Raw genomic sequence first — 16726 nt, 5'->3', positions numbered from 1 at the left:
TCTCAGTCTGTCCTCATAGCAGAGGTTCTCCAACCCTCTGATTATTTTTGTTCCCTTCTTCTAGTCTCACTCTAATGGGACTATGTGCTTCTTACCCTGGGGGCCCCAGAGCTGGATGCAGCACTCCAGGTGGGGTGGAGTAGAGGGGGGCACTCACCTCCCTTGACTTTCAGGTCATGCTGGTTTTGATGCAGGCCAATATACAATTGGCTTTCTGGGCTGCAAGCACACACTGCTGGGTCATATCAAGCTTCTCATCCACCAGCACCCCCAAGTCCTTCTCCCCAGGGCTGCTCTCAGTCCACTCTCCACTCAGCTTGTATTTGTGCTTGGGATTGCCCCGATTCATGTGCAGAACATCAGACTTGACCTTGTTGAAATTCATGAGATTGACACAGCTTATTTAATTTGTCCATGAAGATGTAGCAGTACAGTCAAAAAGACACTTCAGTGAGTCGATGCCTCTCTTTTCCCTCCACATCTTTCAGTGATAGGTTCACAGGTTTACAAAAGTTGCCATTTTCTTTTCAGTAAGGGACTGGCATTCTGCAGTCTAGAAACCCTTGTTTTTTTGGTGCACAACAACTCCATCATCAAATAATGATGAAAATAAAGCAAAATGCAGGCTTATACATAGACACAGAGAAACTTCAATTCAGGTGTAAACAGCATCTTATATGGGCCAGCAAAATTACTTTTTAGAGGCAAACCAGGGCAATATTTTGGAACATAATGGTGTTTACTTGTCACTTTTAATAAAGTAATAGTGCGGTAATAGCATGGTAATAGCAACTGGCAACTAACAGGAATAGTGCTACTGTTAATCATACAGTTTGAAAATATAATTGAGATAACATATATTGTAATAAAAGACGTGCTTCTCAGACATAATAACATTGGCTTTTTATGTTTTCCGGTCAGCTGTCATCTAATAAACTCTGATTTCTTTTTTGCAGTTGGATATACTATGAATGATTTGATATTTGAGTGGCTAAGTGATGGGCCTGTGCAAGTAGCAGAGGGTTTAACCTTGCCACAGTTTATTTTGAAAGAAGATAAAGAACTTGGTTATTGCACAAAGCATTACAACACTGGTGAGCATTTTTCTATTTTTTTCTATCAGTTGCTCCAGTGGTATCTATTGTCAGTTTTTAAAGGGAAAATATGGTTAAAATGGAAAAAAAAAGAAATTGGAATTAAAATTTAAATCAGCCACACATTTTTAAATTTGAAAAGAAAGAAATTTTCTCCTTTTTATTTTTGTTTGAAAGATTTTGTTTCCAAATTTTCTTTAATTTCATTAAAGGTATTCCAATATCCTTAAAATCATTAAATAAGTTAAAATCTTTAAAAAATCTAGTTGTGTTGATATCCTTAAAATGAAATTTTTTAACAAACTAACTCTTTTAGTAAATATTGATGAATCACTTTAAAGTACTGATTTTTCTGAACCTGATTTATTTCTCCAGCATTTTAAATTGCCAGTGAGAAAAAATATAAAATTTTCACCAGCTTTTATGTGTGGTCTAATTTATGAGATGTAGTATGTGAAACGAGAATGTTTTCATTGCTGATCTGAATAGTGTACAGATACGAAATGGTGGGAAATTAAATTTTTGTTTAATACTCTGTTGTTTTTTCTTGTTAAGAAGTTTCTAATTCTGTGTTTTCTATCTTTAGCTTTACAGAAAAGAGAGGACTCTGTAAAATTTTGATTTAGCTGTTTGGAGTTTATTTAATAGGGACAGCATTTAGAGAACAGTTTTCTGGGTGCTTTCTGAGATTAAATATAATCCTTCTCATCTAAAATAGCTTTTTCATCATTTCAGCATAGGAGTCGATCTGGTTGCATCAAATATGTTTGTTTCACTCTGTGAATATTATAGTGTGAGAGGTACTGCCTCTACTAAAGTCACATTTTTTCTTATGAAATGAAAACTATTGTTTTTAATTTTTATAAATGCAGCTTCTCATTTTAGAGCCCAAAGTACCAAGGAAGGAAAACTTTTTGATTGACACTCCCATTACTGTCTTCTCTGTAGTATGCTCCTTCAGGTTTGGTGTGAAATCAAAATACAGATAAAATCTATTGCTGAGCCTTGTCATAAACTCACTGTCCAGGCTGTGCTTCAAGAGGCTGGAGAGCCTTTGACATACTGGGTTACTCTCATGCCATTGCTGTCATATGGGCAGACTGGTCAGGAACAGCCACTACCCAGGTCTCAGCATTTGCCTTTTGAGTCACAGGTCCGGTCATTCATTTTAGAACTTCTGTCCTGTCAAAAGATATTATTCTGTTTGTCTCCACTCCTCTCTTTGTCAAACAGCTTCTGCATTCTCCTTTGTGCCAACTCTTGCTGTTCAGCATTGTAGACTAGCAAAAAAATACAGGTACATCACAAAAAGGAGAAAACAATCTAATTTCCCTTGAAAGGGTGAATGAGGAACAAGGCATCTTTGTGCATTTGACCAACCAACACAAAAGGGGTCCTTTGAAACCATTAGCATGACACTTCAGGAATGACAGGCTCTTGTAGTCAGCCTGGAGAGTGAGAGACCTCACAGTATCTAAACCTCAGTAATTCTGGGAGCAGTGCAGAGTGATTGCATTAGTAACTGGTGAGCTGTTGCAACTCAGGGCTCTGCATCCTCTGCTGCGCAACTACCTCCACTGTCAGGAAACTTCTGCTCTCCACAACCGCTGTGGAGCAGCTGTCTGTTGTTTGAAGAATCACTCACCTCCCAGGAGAGATTGTTTTAGGTTTTCTGAAGTCAGAATTTTAGCAAAATTCAAAGTAGAGCTTGAGTTGATTCTGCTGTGAGACATAATCCACAGGCACAGGCAAACGACATGAGCAGAATGAGAAGGAGTGTGATCTACCATAGGACTGTAACACTAGCAGTTCACTATTTGTCTGTTCGAATATGGCTGCTTAATCTGGTGTCATTAAAAGACCAAAATGCTGTCCCCTTTTAATACTAAACAATATAGTTGACTAAAGTAAAAACTCACTAAATTTAGTGAGAAAAGTAACATTACGTTATATTGTCTGGAGGTACAACAATTGCGATAATATTAATTTTCTCAGCTAATATAAAGAACTGGGCACAGATTGCTTCAGTTGTGCCATGCTTTCCCCAAGCTAGCATGCAACAAGTGGTTGACTAGTGTTTGTGTATCAGGAGCTGCTTCTGGTGTTAGGCTAGGAAACACGCCATGCATCTAATTTATATTCAGAAAACAAGATAAAAATGTGCAAAAAGCATTTATTAAAGTAATTTCATGTTCTAGGAAAGTTTACATGCATTGAAGTCAAGTTTCATTTGGAGCGTCAGATGGGATACTATTTAATCCAGATGTACATTCCTAGCCTGCTGATTGTCATTTTATCCTGGGTTTCTTTCTGGATCAACATGGATGCTGCTCCAGCCAGAGTTGCACTGGGTATCACTACAGTTTTGACAATGACCACGCAAAGCTCAGGATCGAGAGCTTCCCTCCCAAAAGTAAGGAAATAATTGTGTACCAAAAATTTGTTATTAATGAGAAATATTTGTGCTATGTTTTTAAGTTTCTGAAAGGTCTGTGTAAATATGCATCTGATAAGGATAGATGAGAATGGGGTAACAGTGTGATGTGAAACTGTTGCAATACCCTTGTATTTGTATTAGCACAAGTTGCTGCTGTTTTGTGGGATGGTTGGACAGTTCAGCAGTATGGATTTTTAATGAGCTTCCACTAGCTTTTAACACTTAGTTTTCAGCATTTAGAAACCAGATTTTCTGAAGTATTTAGATACCTGACTGGATTTCTCTCAGACTGGGGACTTTAAAAACACGGTCTGATCTTCTCTGGACTGTTAGACTTTCACATATCTTGATGTTTCTAGATATGGCACTTAGCCCAATGGATATATAAAAATACCCTTCAAAAATATATATAGAATACATATATATAGCATGCATACACCTAGAAGATTTCTGTGGAGAACCTTTTCAGTGCAGAACTGATGATGTCTTTGTTTCACGGCAGAATTTGTCCATGTGCTCATTCAAGTGTCATCTGAAGATCTTCATCCTGTCTATGCACAAAAATATCCTCTCATTCAAATTTTGTGGTCTTTTTAATCCTGACCAGATGCTGTAGATGGATTTACCGATTACAGACTAGGTTCTTTGTTTAGTCAGGCTGACAGCTCTTTTCAACAAAGGCACAGCTCAAATGCTTCTGATGATAGCATTCCCAGCAGAATTTCACATGCGTGCTCAGGTTTTGTACAATTTTATGGAAGGTAGCTCAGAGGTAGGTCAGTTTGGAACAGTCTAAGGAGTTATGAGATATACTCCCTGAAGACTACTTTTACAGCATCACTGGGACTGGGGTCATAGCATCAATGAAAAGCACAAATTTTGAGTGTTTGTATCACGATCCATTTCAAGAAATCGGTATCCCATTTAGTCTCATTCCAAATACTGCAATTTGTTCAAGTGGAGCACATATAGGGCAACTTCAAAAAGAGCACAGATTATGTTACTCTTGTTAGTAATGAGAAAGTACCACTTAAAAATCTGGTGACTACAACATGTGGTTCAGCTTCACTTGTTTATTTGGAAATATGTATAATTTTCCATGCAAACTAAAAGCCTTTCAAATATTAACTTAGATTTTCAAATGGAAAATTTATTAAATATTTATTCAGACAATTCAGTCAATATTATCAGTGAACATTCTGAAAAGAAAGTCTAAAAAGAGATAATCTTGGCAAGGAGCATATAGGCTCTGTAGCTAATGAGTTTGGAGTCACTGAAGACTATGTCTAGATCGTACAATATGACTCCATGTGATATATTCCAAGTTTCTTACAGATTAGCTGGCTTGAGAATTCTAGATAGTACAGCCACTGTAGTGGAGATTTCCACCCACATTTCCTACTGTGCAAGCTTACCCTGAAAAGAGGTGCTACGGTGTTAGCATGCCCCAAGTATTAAAGGTTTAGAAAGAGTTTTTATCATAGCCTTTAATGCAGCTGAAATGTTTTCCCTTTTGCATTCTGTCTTGTTTGAGTAGAAAAATATTTGCTGAGTGGGAGAAATGGGAAGACCAAAAAAGTATGTTGACTGTGGCTATTTGATTATCAGAGTGGTTCTTCTCCAGCCTCAGGATTAAATACATTTATCTCAGCAACAGTCAGAGAACAGTGATGCTCTGTCCATACTCCATCTTCCGTTCTGCTGTGTTCCTTTGCCAACACAGGCACTAAGAGGAAGTATCTCATCAGAAAGCCCAACACACTTATTATAGTCAGGCTGCACCTGGCTGTTGCAATTTCACTGTGTGATTCAGCTGAGTTGTGTTTTATAGCTTTGATGTCTATATGTTAGTTAATCCTTGTGGGGACTTTTGAAGGTGCGTCAGTTGACTTGAAAATGTGGTTCTAAGTAAATGCTACCTTTTCTGCCAGCTGACTCCCACCTCGGATGACACAGACTCTTGAAGAAACATGGGCACCATACAGGTCCCATATCACCAATACCTGATTCCTTACACATAGAAGCAAGCTTTTCTTGCTATTGCTGTTGCAGGCACTTAGCTGTTTTAAAACCTTATTTGTAACTTAATACCAAAATTGCATTTTATAATTTATGTAATAAAATCTGTCCAGCTGAAATGCATTTAGAAATAAAATAAGAAAAGAATTCAATCAAATCAGTGTCAAATCTGAAAACTCAAAATGCCTCTTTAAAAGTAATGTTTTTAAAGCCCTGTCTACATATTGCCAAGACACAAGAAGTTAGGCTACCAGTAAAATATCCATTTAAAAATTGCTCTGAGCATGAATATCTAACAGAATAAGATATGTCAGGAGAGTTATTTTTGCAAAAATACTGAAAAAAAAGATGCAACTTTGCTTTGTAAAAGCAGCCTAGGTTTGAATACAAGAGTTATAATTTCCTCATCCTTCATTTCCTGTTCTTATTAACAAAGATTCGTGCAGTTTACCTTTAATTTACCCAGTCTCATGCCAAGACTTTCATTCTATTCTTTTCTATTTTCATAGACTTTTATCACAAAAAACAACAAAGCATCAAAACTCACCAGATTTAAAGGAAATCATTCCTTTACCTAAAGAAAAGAAAGAATTGTGATAAGATTCCTTGGATTTTTTTGCCTGTTTCCAAGTTACTATCTAAATGACTAAGTGTTACTGTTTAAAAGTAATTACCTACATATTGTTCTCAACCCTGTTATAAGATAGCATGACAATGTTCTGTTTGTTTAAAACTGCTCTTTTCCATATTAATAACTAGCATTCATTTTGATACAGAGATTTCGTAATAGTAGGTCATGGCAACACAGACATTAGGCACTCTGTTGTTGAAAATTAAACATAAGATTGAGACTACTGTAAAGAAAAGAAAATAAAAGACAATGAAAGACTGAAATTAATTCCATCTGAGGCTCATATTTGCTGCACATAAGATAAACATTTAGAAAGCTTCTTCTAAGTCAAATATAATTATATTTCTTTTGTAAATTTTGTAGTATTTCTGTGGAATCAACTATATTTTTAGTATTTTGAAATTCTGGCTAAGAGTATGGGGTCAAATTCCAATATTAGCAGCATAGTAATAAAGAAATCAATATGCCTTTTTTTATTATTATCCTGTGAAGTTGATTTCTTCCTCTACCAAAGACAGGAATAAATCATGAGACAGTTAACATGACAGCAAAGCTACTGTTCTAGGAAGGGTGACCTGCAGTGCCTGTTTCAGAATGCAGAAAGGTTCTCTTCCTCCATAGTTTTAGCATAAACTGAGCAATAGTGCACCGTGCCTCCTTTATGGACATGAAATAATAATTTTCTGTGTAGGGAGTATCATTGAGAAATATTCACTGTGGTGCCAATCTCTTTTAAAGTGATGAAATTATTTTGTGATTGTTACTGAGGCGTCCTGTAACCAGATTTACCCTAGCTGGCTGTGTTGGGGAGTGGTAAGGAACTCACCCACAAAGCTGACATGGAATACCCTCCCTCCAGTTTGGCTGATCCATCTCTGGGATTCCCAGGAACGGTGATCCAAAATAGCAGGGTTCCTGTGATCGGTTCCCCTTCCCACACTTTCATATGTATAAGTCTTACCCTAGTCTGACACTCTATGTCTGAATTCCTCTGATTGTGTCATCACTTTCCACTCAGAAACTTTGGCTGGGTAGATGTTTGTGCACCCAGCTACACCAGTGGCTCTTGCCCATCAGCCAGCTAAGCAGAAACCCTGGTTTCCAGCTGGGTGATCAGTGTGACCACACATCTGTAATGAAATCCTCGAGAATCCCTGAGCTTTCTGTGCGAGTCTTGTGCATGAGCCAGGGAGATCCCTTGCACCCAGGGTTTGCTGGACTTCATCTCTGCAGAGATGTCACACAAATTAGGAATCTGATGTAACGAACCATACATCCATGCAATGCTCAGCACATCCTTGCTTTTTGGAAGTATGAGACCCATGGACCAAAACAGCAACATGCATTCATCAAAATATGGACTGAGGATTGTCTGGGCATCATAAGGGACAGCTAGACATTGAATATGTCTTTACGTATTTTATGGTCCCAGCTACATGTAAGCTGAGGGTGTAAAGGGGCGGATGTCAAGGTCCACTGCAGAATTGTTGAGGTGTTACAAAACAATTCTTCAAAGCATTGAAGGACCATTTTCATGCTATTCTGTTTGTTTGTAAATTGCTCTCCTTCAGTTGAATCAACAGAAAAAAAGTTTTAAAGCATTTTCAAAAGAAGCATTTGAAAGAATAATGAGTTCTCTGCTGTGCTAGTTGTGCATTTTTTAGATTGTTTTCTTCTTAAAACATTTATATAAACCAAACCTTAGCAACAACAGTCCAAGGAAATGAATTACTTTTAATGCCATAAAGCAAAACATTGGAGGATATTTTAAGTCAAGTGAGTGATAGCAACTGTATTTTATGTAGTTGCAAAGCATTCATACTGTGTTACCTTAATGCACAGTGCTTAATGAATGCATGTTTTTTCCCCAGGGAACAATCTGTGCAGAAAAGTCTCGTTCAAAGCTCACCAAAACCTCTGGAAGTCCTTCCATTCACTTCATTTTTTTTGAATCACTAAATGCATTACCAAATGCAATAAAAGCATTATATTCTTTATAAAAACATTAATAAGTGCAGAGACTTGCAAAACCAAAGTCAATGAATTCTATCCCCTTTGGCAGTAAATGACTGCTTTTATGTGTCATCTACTATCTTCAGCATATTTGGAGACTTTTAAAGATTCTTGGGCTTTTGGCAGACCAGTCTCTCCTTTTTTTGAATGCCAGAAGTTATCAAGTAAAGAAGATCCAAGAATATGGCACTTCTTTTTTTAGTTATTTTGAATTAAGGTTGAAGTTATACCATTGTGCAAAAAAAAAAAAAAAAAGAAAAAGAAGAAATTAGGAACAATAGCAATAAGGACAAAGAAATAGAGGCTTTTATCAGTGATGATTTTGTTCATTTGTTTTCATAGGAAGTAGAGCACCTAAGGGGATAGTTTACTCTTTCATTAGCAAAGCACAGAGATGATATGTTTTGGTGCAGCATTATGGTGAAAAATCAATAATGAAGTAACTTGGAATGGAAGCAATTTTTTTGACAAATTACTTTTACTCTAGTCTCAGGATCTGAAGAGGAAATATAGGAGTAATTTGGCAATCATGAGATTTATTAATTGACACTGGGTTTATGTGGGTGTGCAAGCATTTTAGACACTGCTTAAATAATTAAAACAACTCTATTTTTATTATATATTTGCAAATTCCTGTTGGAGACATAATGGTCCAAAAACATTACCTTGATACTGAAGTATGTCTGCTCTACATCACATATTTATGTATCCTGATAGGGGTACTACAAACAAATGTACACTTTTAAAAAGTTTGTTCAGGATCCTTGAGCTGATTTAAAGAAAAATATTCTATTGATTGTCAGTTTTCTAAAAGAGGGTATCCTGTCCAAACTCTTGGGAAGTCAGGTTACATGGAACTATTCTTCAGTCATGTGCCTACATGGAAATATTTTAGCACTCACTTCATTTGTTAATTTCTAGCATTCTTACACAACTTTCTTTTCCCTTCACACTGTAGTTTTAACATACAACATATAATCCTTCTTTTATTTATATTAAAAGATCATTAAACCTGCTTTAACGCTTTTTTGGGGGGGGGATTGACAACTAAATTTTGTATAAAGACAATGTTTTCAATATCCGTTTTGTGCAGTATTTGAATCTGGATATAGAGATCTGTTCTATACTACATAACAAAGGAAATCACATAGACTGAGCCTACTTTTCAACAAAAAATTTCCAAAATAAAGAAAGGGTTTTAAGTAAGTATTTCTTCACATAATGAAGCAATTAATTGAGTACAAACTGATTGTGACTAAATATATACTTTTGTGTGTAAAATAAACAGTCCCATAAAATACTATAACAAATTCCTGTCAAGAAATTTATAAGCACCTGCTTATATCTTACAGTTCAGAAAATGTGTTTTCTGATTCTACTCTACAGTTTTTCATATTCCATTTCTCTATTCTTACTTCTTCTCCCTTTAATTATGTTTTCTCGTGAATGGTTTTGAGGCAGGATATTGTGTTTGTGCTTGAGGGCAGGAGAGTGTTTGAACTGCAATGGGAGATGTGATACATGTATCAGATGATACGTGAGGTACCAGACAGAACTTCCTAGCCACTTCAAATATTAATAGCACTGTGGCCGTATTAATACCAGCTTGAAAATACATGCTCAGCCCTGATTAAAAGAATGTGTAGTGCCCATAAACTTCTCTGCTGTTTCCACCTACAGCAGCTGGTCTTGTAAAAGACACTTTCCTTTCTTGCAAATTTTGCACCTCTGAGACTCAGGTAGATACTTACAGAGCTAGGCTGTGCAGTTACAGCTTCACTGGGAGCAGAAATCTCAATTAGAACAATGTTCGATGAGATGTGGCACAGTTATATATGCTGTGATCATGCATCCATAATAGGAAGAATTTTTTTTTTTCCATTCTGCAGCCATTTCCAGTTCTATAAAACTGAAGTCTTCAGTATTCTGCACAAGGAAAAAGATGAAAACCAGCATGATCCATGCTTCCTGTGAGAAGTGCAGGAGGAAGAAGGTTGTAGATCTTAAAGAGAGCACCTAAATCTGTTGCTAGAAATTGTCACATTATTCAGTTTAGCTTGGCCACAGACATGTGGTGCCCTGGACAATCTTTGGGGCTTACAGTGGTTATGTATGGATTCTAGTGATTCCCTCTACCCTTCATTCTGTGCAAAGCTGACTGATGAGATACTGACCGGTATGTTGTCTGATTAATACTGATAAAGACTAATACATTAGGATCTATAGCATGATCCTAATTCTACTCTAGGAAAGTCAAAAATAAATGACTGATTAAATTGGTCACCTTTCCCACTGTACTCATGTAAACTTTAAAGTTTACTTTTCTTTGTAGTGAAGACAGTGGTATTTACTGTACAACAAAAACAGTAATTTGCTTTCACGTGTGACAGCTAAAAGTATGCAATAAGATGTGTCTGAATACCTCTGGGATGTGGTTTGAGTACTTCTGGCACTTCCTCAGCAGGTTTTATAATGCAGTCATCTGAGAGGGCTGGCATTCAGCAGAGCCTATTTCAACATCAGGGAAGAGTTGAAGTTGTTGTGCACACCAGTCTGCCGGCTGTTTCATAACCCTGGCATGCTACTGGAGCTCTTCGGCTTCATTGTCACACCCTCTAGGACTTTCTGGTGGCTTTTAGTGTCTCTCTGAGGAGTGCTCAGTGCTGCTCTTCCACAGACATAAGCACTGCAAACCCTCTCTGAAGCAATGGCGTACGCTGTTGTGGCTCATTCGTTTCAAGTAATTGCAAGCCTTGACTCTATTAGATCATCTAGAACTATTACTTATGAATATCTTCTGTTAATATTTGATTTGAAATAATCTTGATGGGACCCCCTGGAGTCTGGGAAAACCACTTTCATTTGCAGTTTACCTTAAGGCTGTGGCCTTCCAGTTTGAACATCAGTGCACACAGCACGTGGCTGCTGAGGCAGCTGGGCCATTAACATCTTACTCCCAGAAGTTGTCTGTGAGTGACAGTGGAATCTTTTGAATTCTGTTACTTGAATGACAGGTTGTTTTTTTTTTCCTTTGGGAAACATTTTAATGAAAAAAAAATTTCTTGTTGATGTTGATACCTAGAATTATTAACCCCTTCTTCTCCTTTCCCTCTCCCCTCCAAGGAAAACAGAGAGAGACAATTTACTTTTTTTCATGGATGCATCAAACAAACTTCTGCAGGAGGAGGAATTAAGTGTCTCATTGTGTCTTGTTTTTACATATAATATTTGTGTTGGGACATAACTATGACTTTAATTTGCCAATAGTTTGGCACAATAGTCTTTGTCGTACTAAAACCAGCTTTGGAAATGAAACAATTCTAAACTAGGCATTGGCAAAAAAAAACAATATAATTTGTTTTTTAAGACATGGAAGTATAGTCATGCATTCTAGAATGTGTCATAATTCGCAGATCTTAAACTAAAGTTTTAAACTCTGATGAAATAATCTCTTTTTCTCCTTGTTTCTTCTTCCTAGAAGCTTGGAGTTAATTGAGATATCTTGTCTCATAAAGAAGTGAGCATGAGAGTAAAAGGCCTTGATCCTCAGTAGCTTCTGTCTGGTGTTAGGCCTTCCTGCCTGTGAGAAATAGACATAGTGTGCTATCTTTCCTCGTTCTACCAAAGGTTAATGCTCAGGAGAACTGGAGTCTGAACTCTCAGTATGTCTAGAGAGAAATGTAAGTGACTAAATCACAGCAGAAAATATAAGTTACAAAAAAGGGAGAACACATAAGAAACGTTCCTCAGTACATTGATTCATAGAAAAGATGGTACAATTATGTTACAAATAATTATCAGTAATTACACTATTATAAGGAGAACATATCAATATTTGTTACATATGGAAGAAAATCTTCCTGCTATAAGGTTGTCCACCGAGGAACTAAAAATTGCCCTAATTCGTTTCATCGATATAAATTTTCTGTCTCTTTTCTGCAGAAGGGCATTTTCCTTTGTGTATGTAATGGCAATCGAAACACTTTACTGATTGATTCATACCAAAATGTGATTAACAGTGCTACTTTTAAAATTTATCTGTGATCAGGAGGCATTGATGTCCCTCCGTTTATAGGGGATGATCAACTTGAAAACATGACTTAATTTCCAAGGGAACCATATAGATGGTCACAGAGAGCAACGAGAGCACTAACCTCCTGGAGCACACCAGTCTATGCTTGAGCATGCTCTCCTCATAAAAAAACTGACTTAAAACCACTTTAAATTTGCATAGAACTGACAAAGAGAAAATGAAAAATTAAGAAAGTGAAGCAGCCCAAATGTCAGGATTATAATAAAAGCTTTTTAGAGTTAGACAGTGTGTTCTGTTGCTTTTTCTAATTCAAACAACCAAGCTACTCACTTGCTTTTTTAAGGAAGCCGTAGTTGTCTGACAGGATCTATTTTATGAGTTTGTTGGCTACATTTTGCTGTCTCCTGAACCTTCTAGCACAAACAGAATCTGCTCAGAATGAAAACAAAATCCTGTCACTGGGAATGACGTGAACTAAAGCATTCAGATGCTCAGGCTTTGCTGATGCCTTTATTTCTTACCAGAGGTCCTCAAAGTCAAGGATAACTGAGCTATGCGACAGAAATAGTGCAGAGCAATTCAGTTATGCATATATCTATCCCTGGATATGAAAAAGAACACCCCAGCATTGCTTTTCTGTATCTCAGAAAGGCTAACATCCTACTCTAGGAAGCAATGTGGTCTTTTTTTATATGTCTTGTTTTCTTTATCTGTCCCATCTAGTGAGTGGGAAGAAAAACACATAATTATTCTCTTAATTGGTTAAGTATTCTCTCTGAACTTGGTTCATTTTTCATGTTTTAGCAATGGTGTAGTGTTGATTCTAACTGGGTAGTAGATGGGGTTTCTTGGTAAATAAGAAATGAGAATTATTTTTTTTAACCATTTTCTAGTGCCCTAATTTTAGAATCAGGATAAATACTACACTGCTCACACGGGAAGTGTTAAATGTGAACCACACAACTGCGTATAGAAGTCACTTCTTATTGTTTCCTGCACTGACTGGAACAGGAGACAGGTGTTTCACAACGAGTTAAAAACGTGTGTACTACACATTCTTCCAGGCAAGACTTGTAGCTTGGCAAATTATTTCATGGTGAATTTTTTAAAGGTAGACCTCTCTCAGTGAGTGCAGCTATAAGAGTTGATTAGCTTCTTGCATTAATGAGGTCTCAGTAAAAACTTTTCCCAAACTGAAAGGCATATCTAATTAAAAGACTGTGGATTGCCTGAGTATGAGAACTGCACTTCACAGCAAGTTCATCTGGCCAATTTCATTCATGATTTCCATGATTACTCTGACTTCCTGCAGATGTGCTTCCCTCTTACTTGAGGAAAAGCAACCTCAATAGCAGCTGTTGACCACAGCAGAGATCAAAATCATTTTACCCAGCTCCTCTGTCTGCCATCTGTGAAAGATTTTTACAATAAATCCTTAGCACTGCTAGCTGTTGTTCTCATTGATTTAATTTTTTTTTTTTAAATTTATACTCTTTTGAGATGGTCTTCTCAAAAGCAGTGAAAATCACCCTGAAAAGAGAATGAAAATGAATTTTCAGATATGCTGTTTTCAGATAAAAACAAATTCTGGTGTTTCCAGCTAAAATCAAATAAATAGTTCCTCCTAGCTCCTCTTTGTCTGTGTAGTACACATTGCATTAGATCTGTGCTCCAGTAGTGATATACACTTTAGGTGCGGTCAGACATTTTCTCTGATGAACTGCTTTTTGTAATAAAAAAGTCCCTTTGTTGAAGCTATGCAAAGGGTACTTTGGAATATTTTCATTTATTGGAAAATTTTCCCAGATAGTTTCTGTTGACTTCCAAAGACCACTATCTGATTTCTCCAATATATATTTTTCTTTTTTGAAACTGCCTTAATACTTGGAAATCAAAAGTTTATCAATCTAAAAAATCTAAAAATTTTGACATGAAAATGAAAATTATAGAAATTATTCAATTGACATTTTTAAAAAATTAATTTGTGATTTGTGACTTTTTTAACATTTTCTTTTTTTATTCTAATTTAGAAGACATTTCTGAAATGTCAAAAATCCCCAGGGATGGGAAAAATGACATCCCACTCAGATCTAACATTTGCTGAGATACTGGTAGGCACTTTTCAAGTGTGGATAATATTAAGAGTTCAGAGAAAATTGCACTGATTAGAACCTTACTACGTAAGATCAATCTCAGGCACTGAAAGACTGAGAAGAAGAGAATAAAATCAAACTGCCTCGTAGTGAGCTCCAGCCATGCTCTTTGTAGCCAGCATATGAAGCTTCAAGCCATTGGAGCATAGTTTAGCCTGTTGTTTCGATTCTGATGTGGCTTAGTGACTTGTAGAAATAATTTTCCAAGTCCAGAAGGGACAATGTGACCTTCCAGGATAACAGTATTTTTTTGCATCCAATTTCTATTACAGTTGTGTTCTATAAATACTCTATATTTGGCTTAAACGTGTCTTAAAAGTGTGCAGTCTTGTTTTGAAAATTAAATTTGGAAGTTTATTTTGATAACTACACAGGCACAGTCTTAAAGGGAAATGTTTTTAGAGATGGGATTCAATTCTTGTCTGATCTACAAATGCTGTCCAGACCCAATGTCTTTTTTCATTCAAGAAATCCTACGATGAAGTCAAACAAATTTTTTTATTTTCTTTGTTTTTTTGTAAACTGCACAGAATGAGTTTCTTTTGTCTCTCATTGTCTTCTTCAGCCTTCAATCTTGTATCTTTCTCACTGTGCCAATACGTCTTTTAAAATGTAGCAACCACAACTACGCTACAGTAGAAATGCTTAATATAGCTTTCTTCTTCCTTCTCCTCCTCTGTTCTGTTTATAGACTCAGCAGTCATATTCCCCTTTTCCCCACAGCTTTGCATAGCTGATGCTCCATTGCCATCCCTTTCCATACCCCTTATGGGACCTATTTATTGGTCCTCACTTTCCTCTGGTTTTACCTTTTTTATTTCCTTTTTGGCTTTTTTTTGTTTTTCAATAGTAATGCCTAATTCTACTTCTCCTGTAATGACAGGAAGGGCTTTAAAAATGAAATTTTGCCTATTTTATGCCAGTTACTAACATTCTTAACTCTTACATAGCTGTAAAATACTTAGTAAATAGGAAAATATGTGCAACACTCCATGCTTTTGCCATGTAAACCAGGACAAGGTATTGCTTTCTGAAAGCCCAGCTGATTGTAAAGGGTTAATCCTCAGTGAGAGGAAACTTACAGAGAAAGCTGTAGCTGAAGAAGCATCAGCATGTAAATAAGGACAGAAAGGCAGACTGTGAAAGTTTCCATGACTTTTTATCATTTGTGGAATAAGAGAACTTAATTGAAATAAAAATGGAAAAGTTCAATTAAAATGAGTAGTGACTTAAAGGGAGTATCAGAAAGTGTTGTGAAAAACAGCAGTATATGTTCATTTAGCCAGTTAAATTGCAGTAGGGTCTAGGGCAGCTGGGAAAGGTGTGATTGCCTGAGAGCCTCATGGGCCCCAGCCAGCCAAACAACTGATGGTTTGGGAGTATGGGGGAGGTGAAGTCAGGATTTGTAAGAAATCAAGTCTTTGTAGTATCCAATAGGAACAATGTGGATCAGTATAGAACTTGTAAAAGAGAAGTTTATGAGGTTCATTAATTATAAGACAGCGAAGTTCCAGTGACAGCATTAGTCAGAGAAGAGAAAAAGCTCTTCATGAGCAAAGCAGATAGGCAATAATTTTTAGTATCAATTACAGGGAATAAAGACAATGTTAAAAAAAGTGAAAATTTTAAAATGTAGAACTGCTTTTAGATTTGAGGAACCGTACTAATGTAATGAGTCATTTGTCCATCCATGTAAGATGAAAAATGTACAGGAAAAAAGAAAAAACTGCTTAACATATGGGGCAGGGTGAAAAGAGAGGAGGAAATAAATAACAAGACCCTCAACAGTTATAGCTTAAAATCAACTAGTGATGTACATACCTAGTGATGTTGAGGCCACACCTCAAATCCTGTGTTCAGTTTTGGGCCTTTCACTACTAAAGGATATTGGTTCTGAAGCGAGTCCAGAGAAGGGCAACAGAGCTGGTGAAGGGTCTGGAGCACAAGTCTTATGAGGAATGGCTGGGGGAGGTGGGGTTGTTTAGCCTGGAGAAAAGGAGGCTCAGAGGAGACCTCATCACTCTCTACAACTACCTGAAAGGAATTTGTAGCCAAGTGGGAGTTGGTCTCTTCTCCCAGGTGACAAGTGACAGGACTAGAGGAAATGGTCACAAGGTGCACCCAGGGAGGTTTAGATTAGATACTAGAAAATTTTTTTTCATGTAAAGGGTTGCAAAACATAGGAATAGACCATCTAGGAAGTGGTAGAATCACCATCCCTGGAAGTGTTCGAAAAATGATGGATGTGGCACTTGAGAACGTAGCAGACATGGTGGTACTGCGAGGTTGACAGTTGGACTTGATGATATTAAAGATCTTTTCCAACCTTAACAATTTTATGATTCT

General features: G+C 36.8%; 1 protein-coding gene across 6 annotated transcripts in view; it reads left to right on the top strand.

Moving 5' to 3' along the window:
- The window catches only part of GLRA2 (glycine receptor alpha 2), a 128566-nt gene that overhangs the window by 48327 nt on the left and 63513 nt on the right, over positions 1–16726 (top strand). For 5 of the 6 annotated variants that reach the window (XM_008921370.3, XM_018084354.2, XM_008921369.3 and 2 more), the window contains exons 6-7: positions 957–1094; positions 3293–3507. In XM_008921370.3, coding sequence (XP_008919618.1) covers positions 957–1094; positions 3293–3507 — 353 coding nt within the window. The remainder of the gene's footprint in view (positions 1–956; positions 1095–3292; positions 3508–16726) is intronic. The other variant, XM_018084355.2, reaches the window with a different exon arrangement.

The sequence above is a fragment of the Manacus vitellinus genome, unplaced genomic scaffold (assembly GCF_001715985.3).
Source record: "Manacus vitellinus isolate BGI_N305 unplaced genomic scaffold, ASM171598v3 scaffold_7_pilon, whole genome shotgun sequence".
Taxonomy (NCBI): Eukaryota; Metazoa; Chordata; class Aves; order Passeriformes; family Pipridae; genus Manacus; species Manacus vitellinus.
Note: the sequence above shows the minus strand (reverse complement) of the source record. Positions and strands in the feature narration are given on the sequence as shown.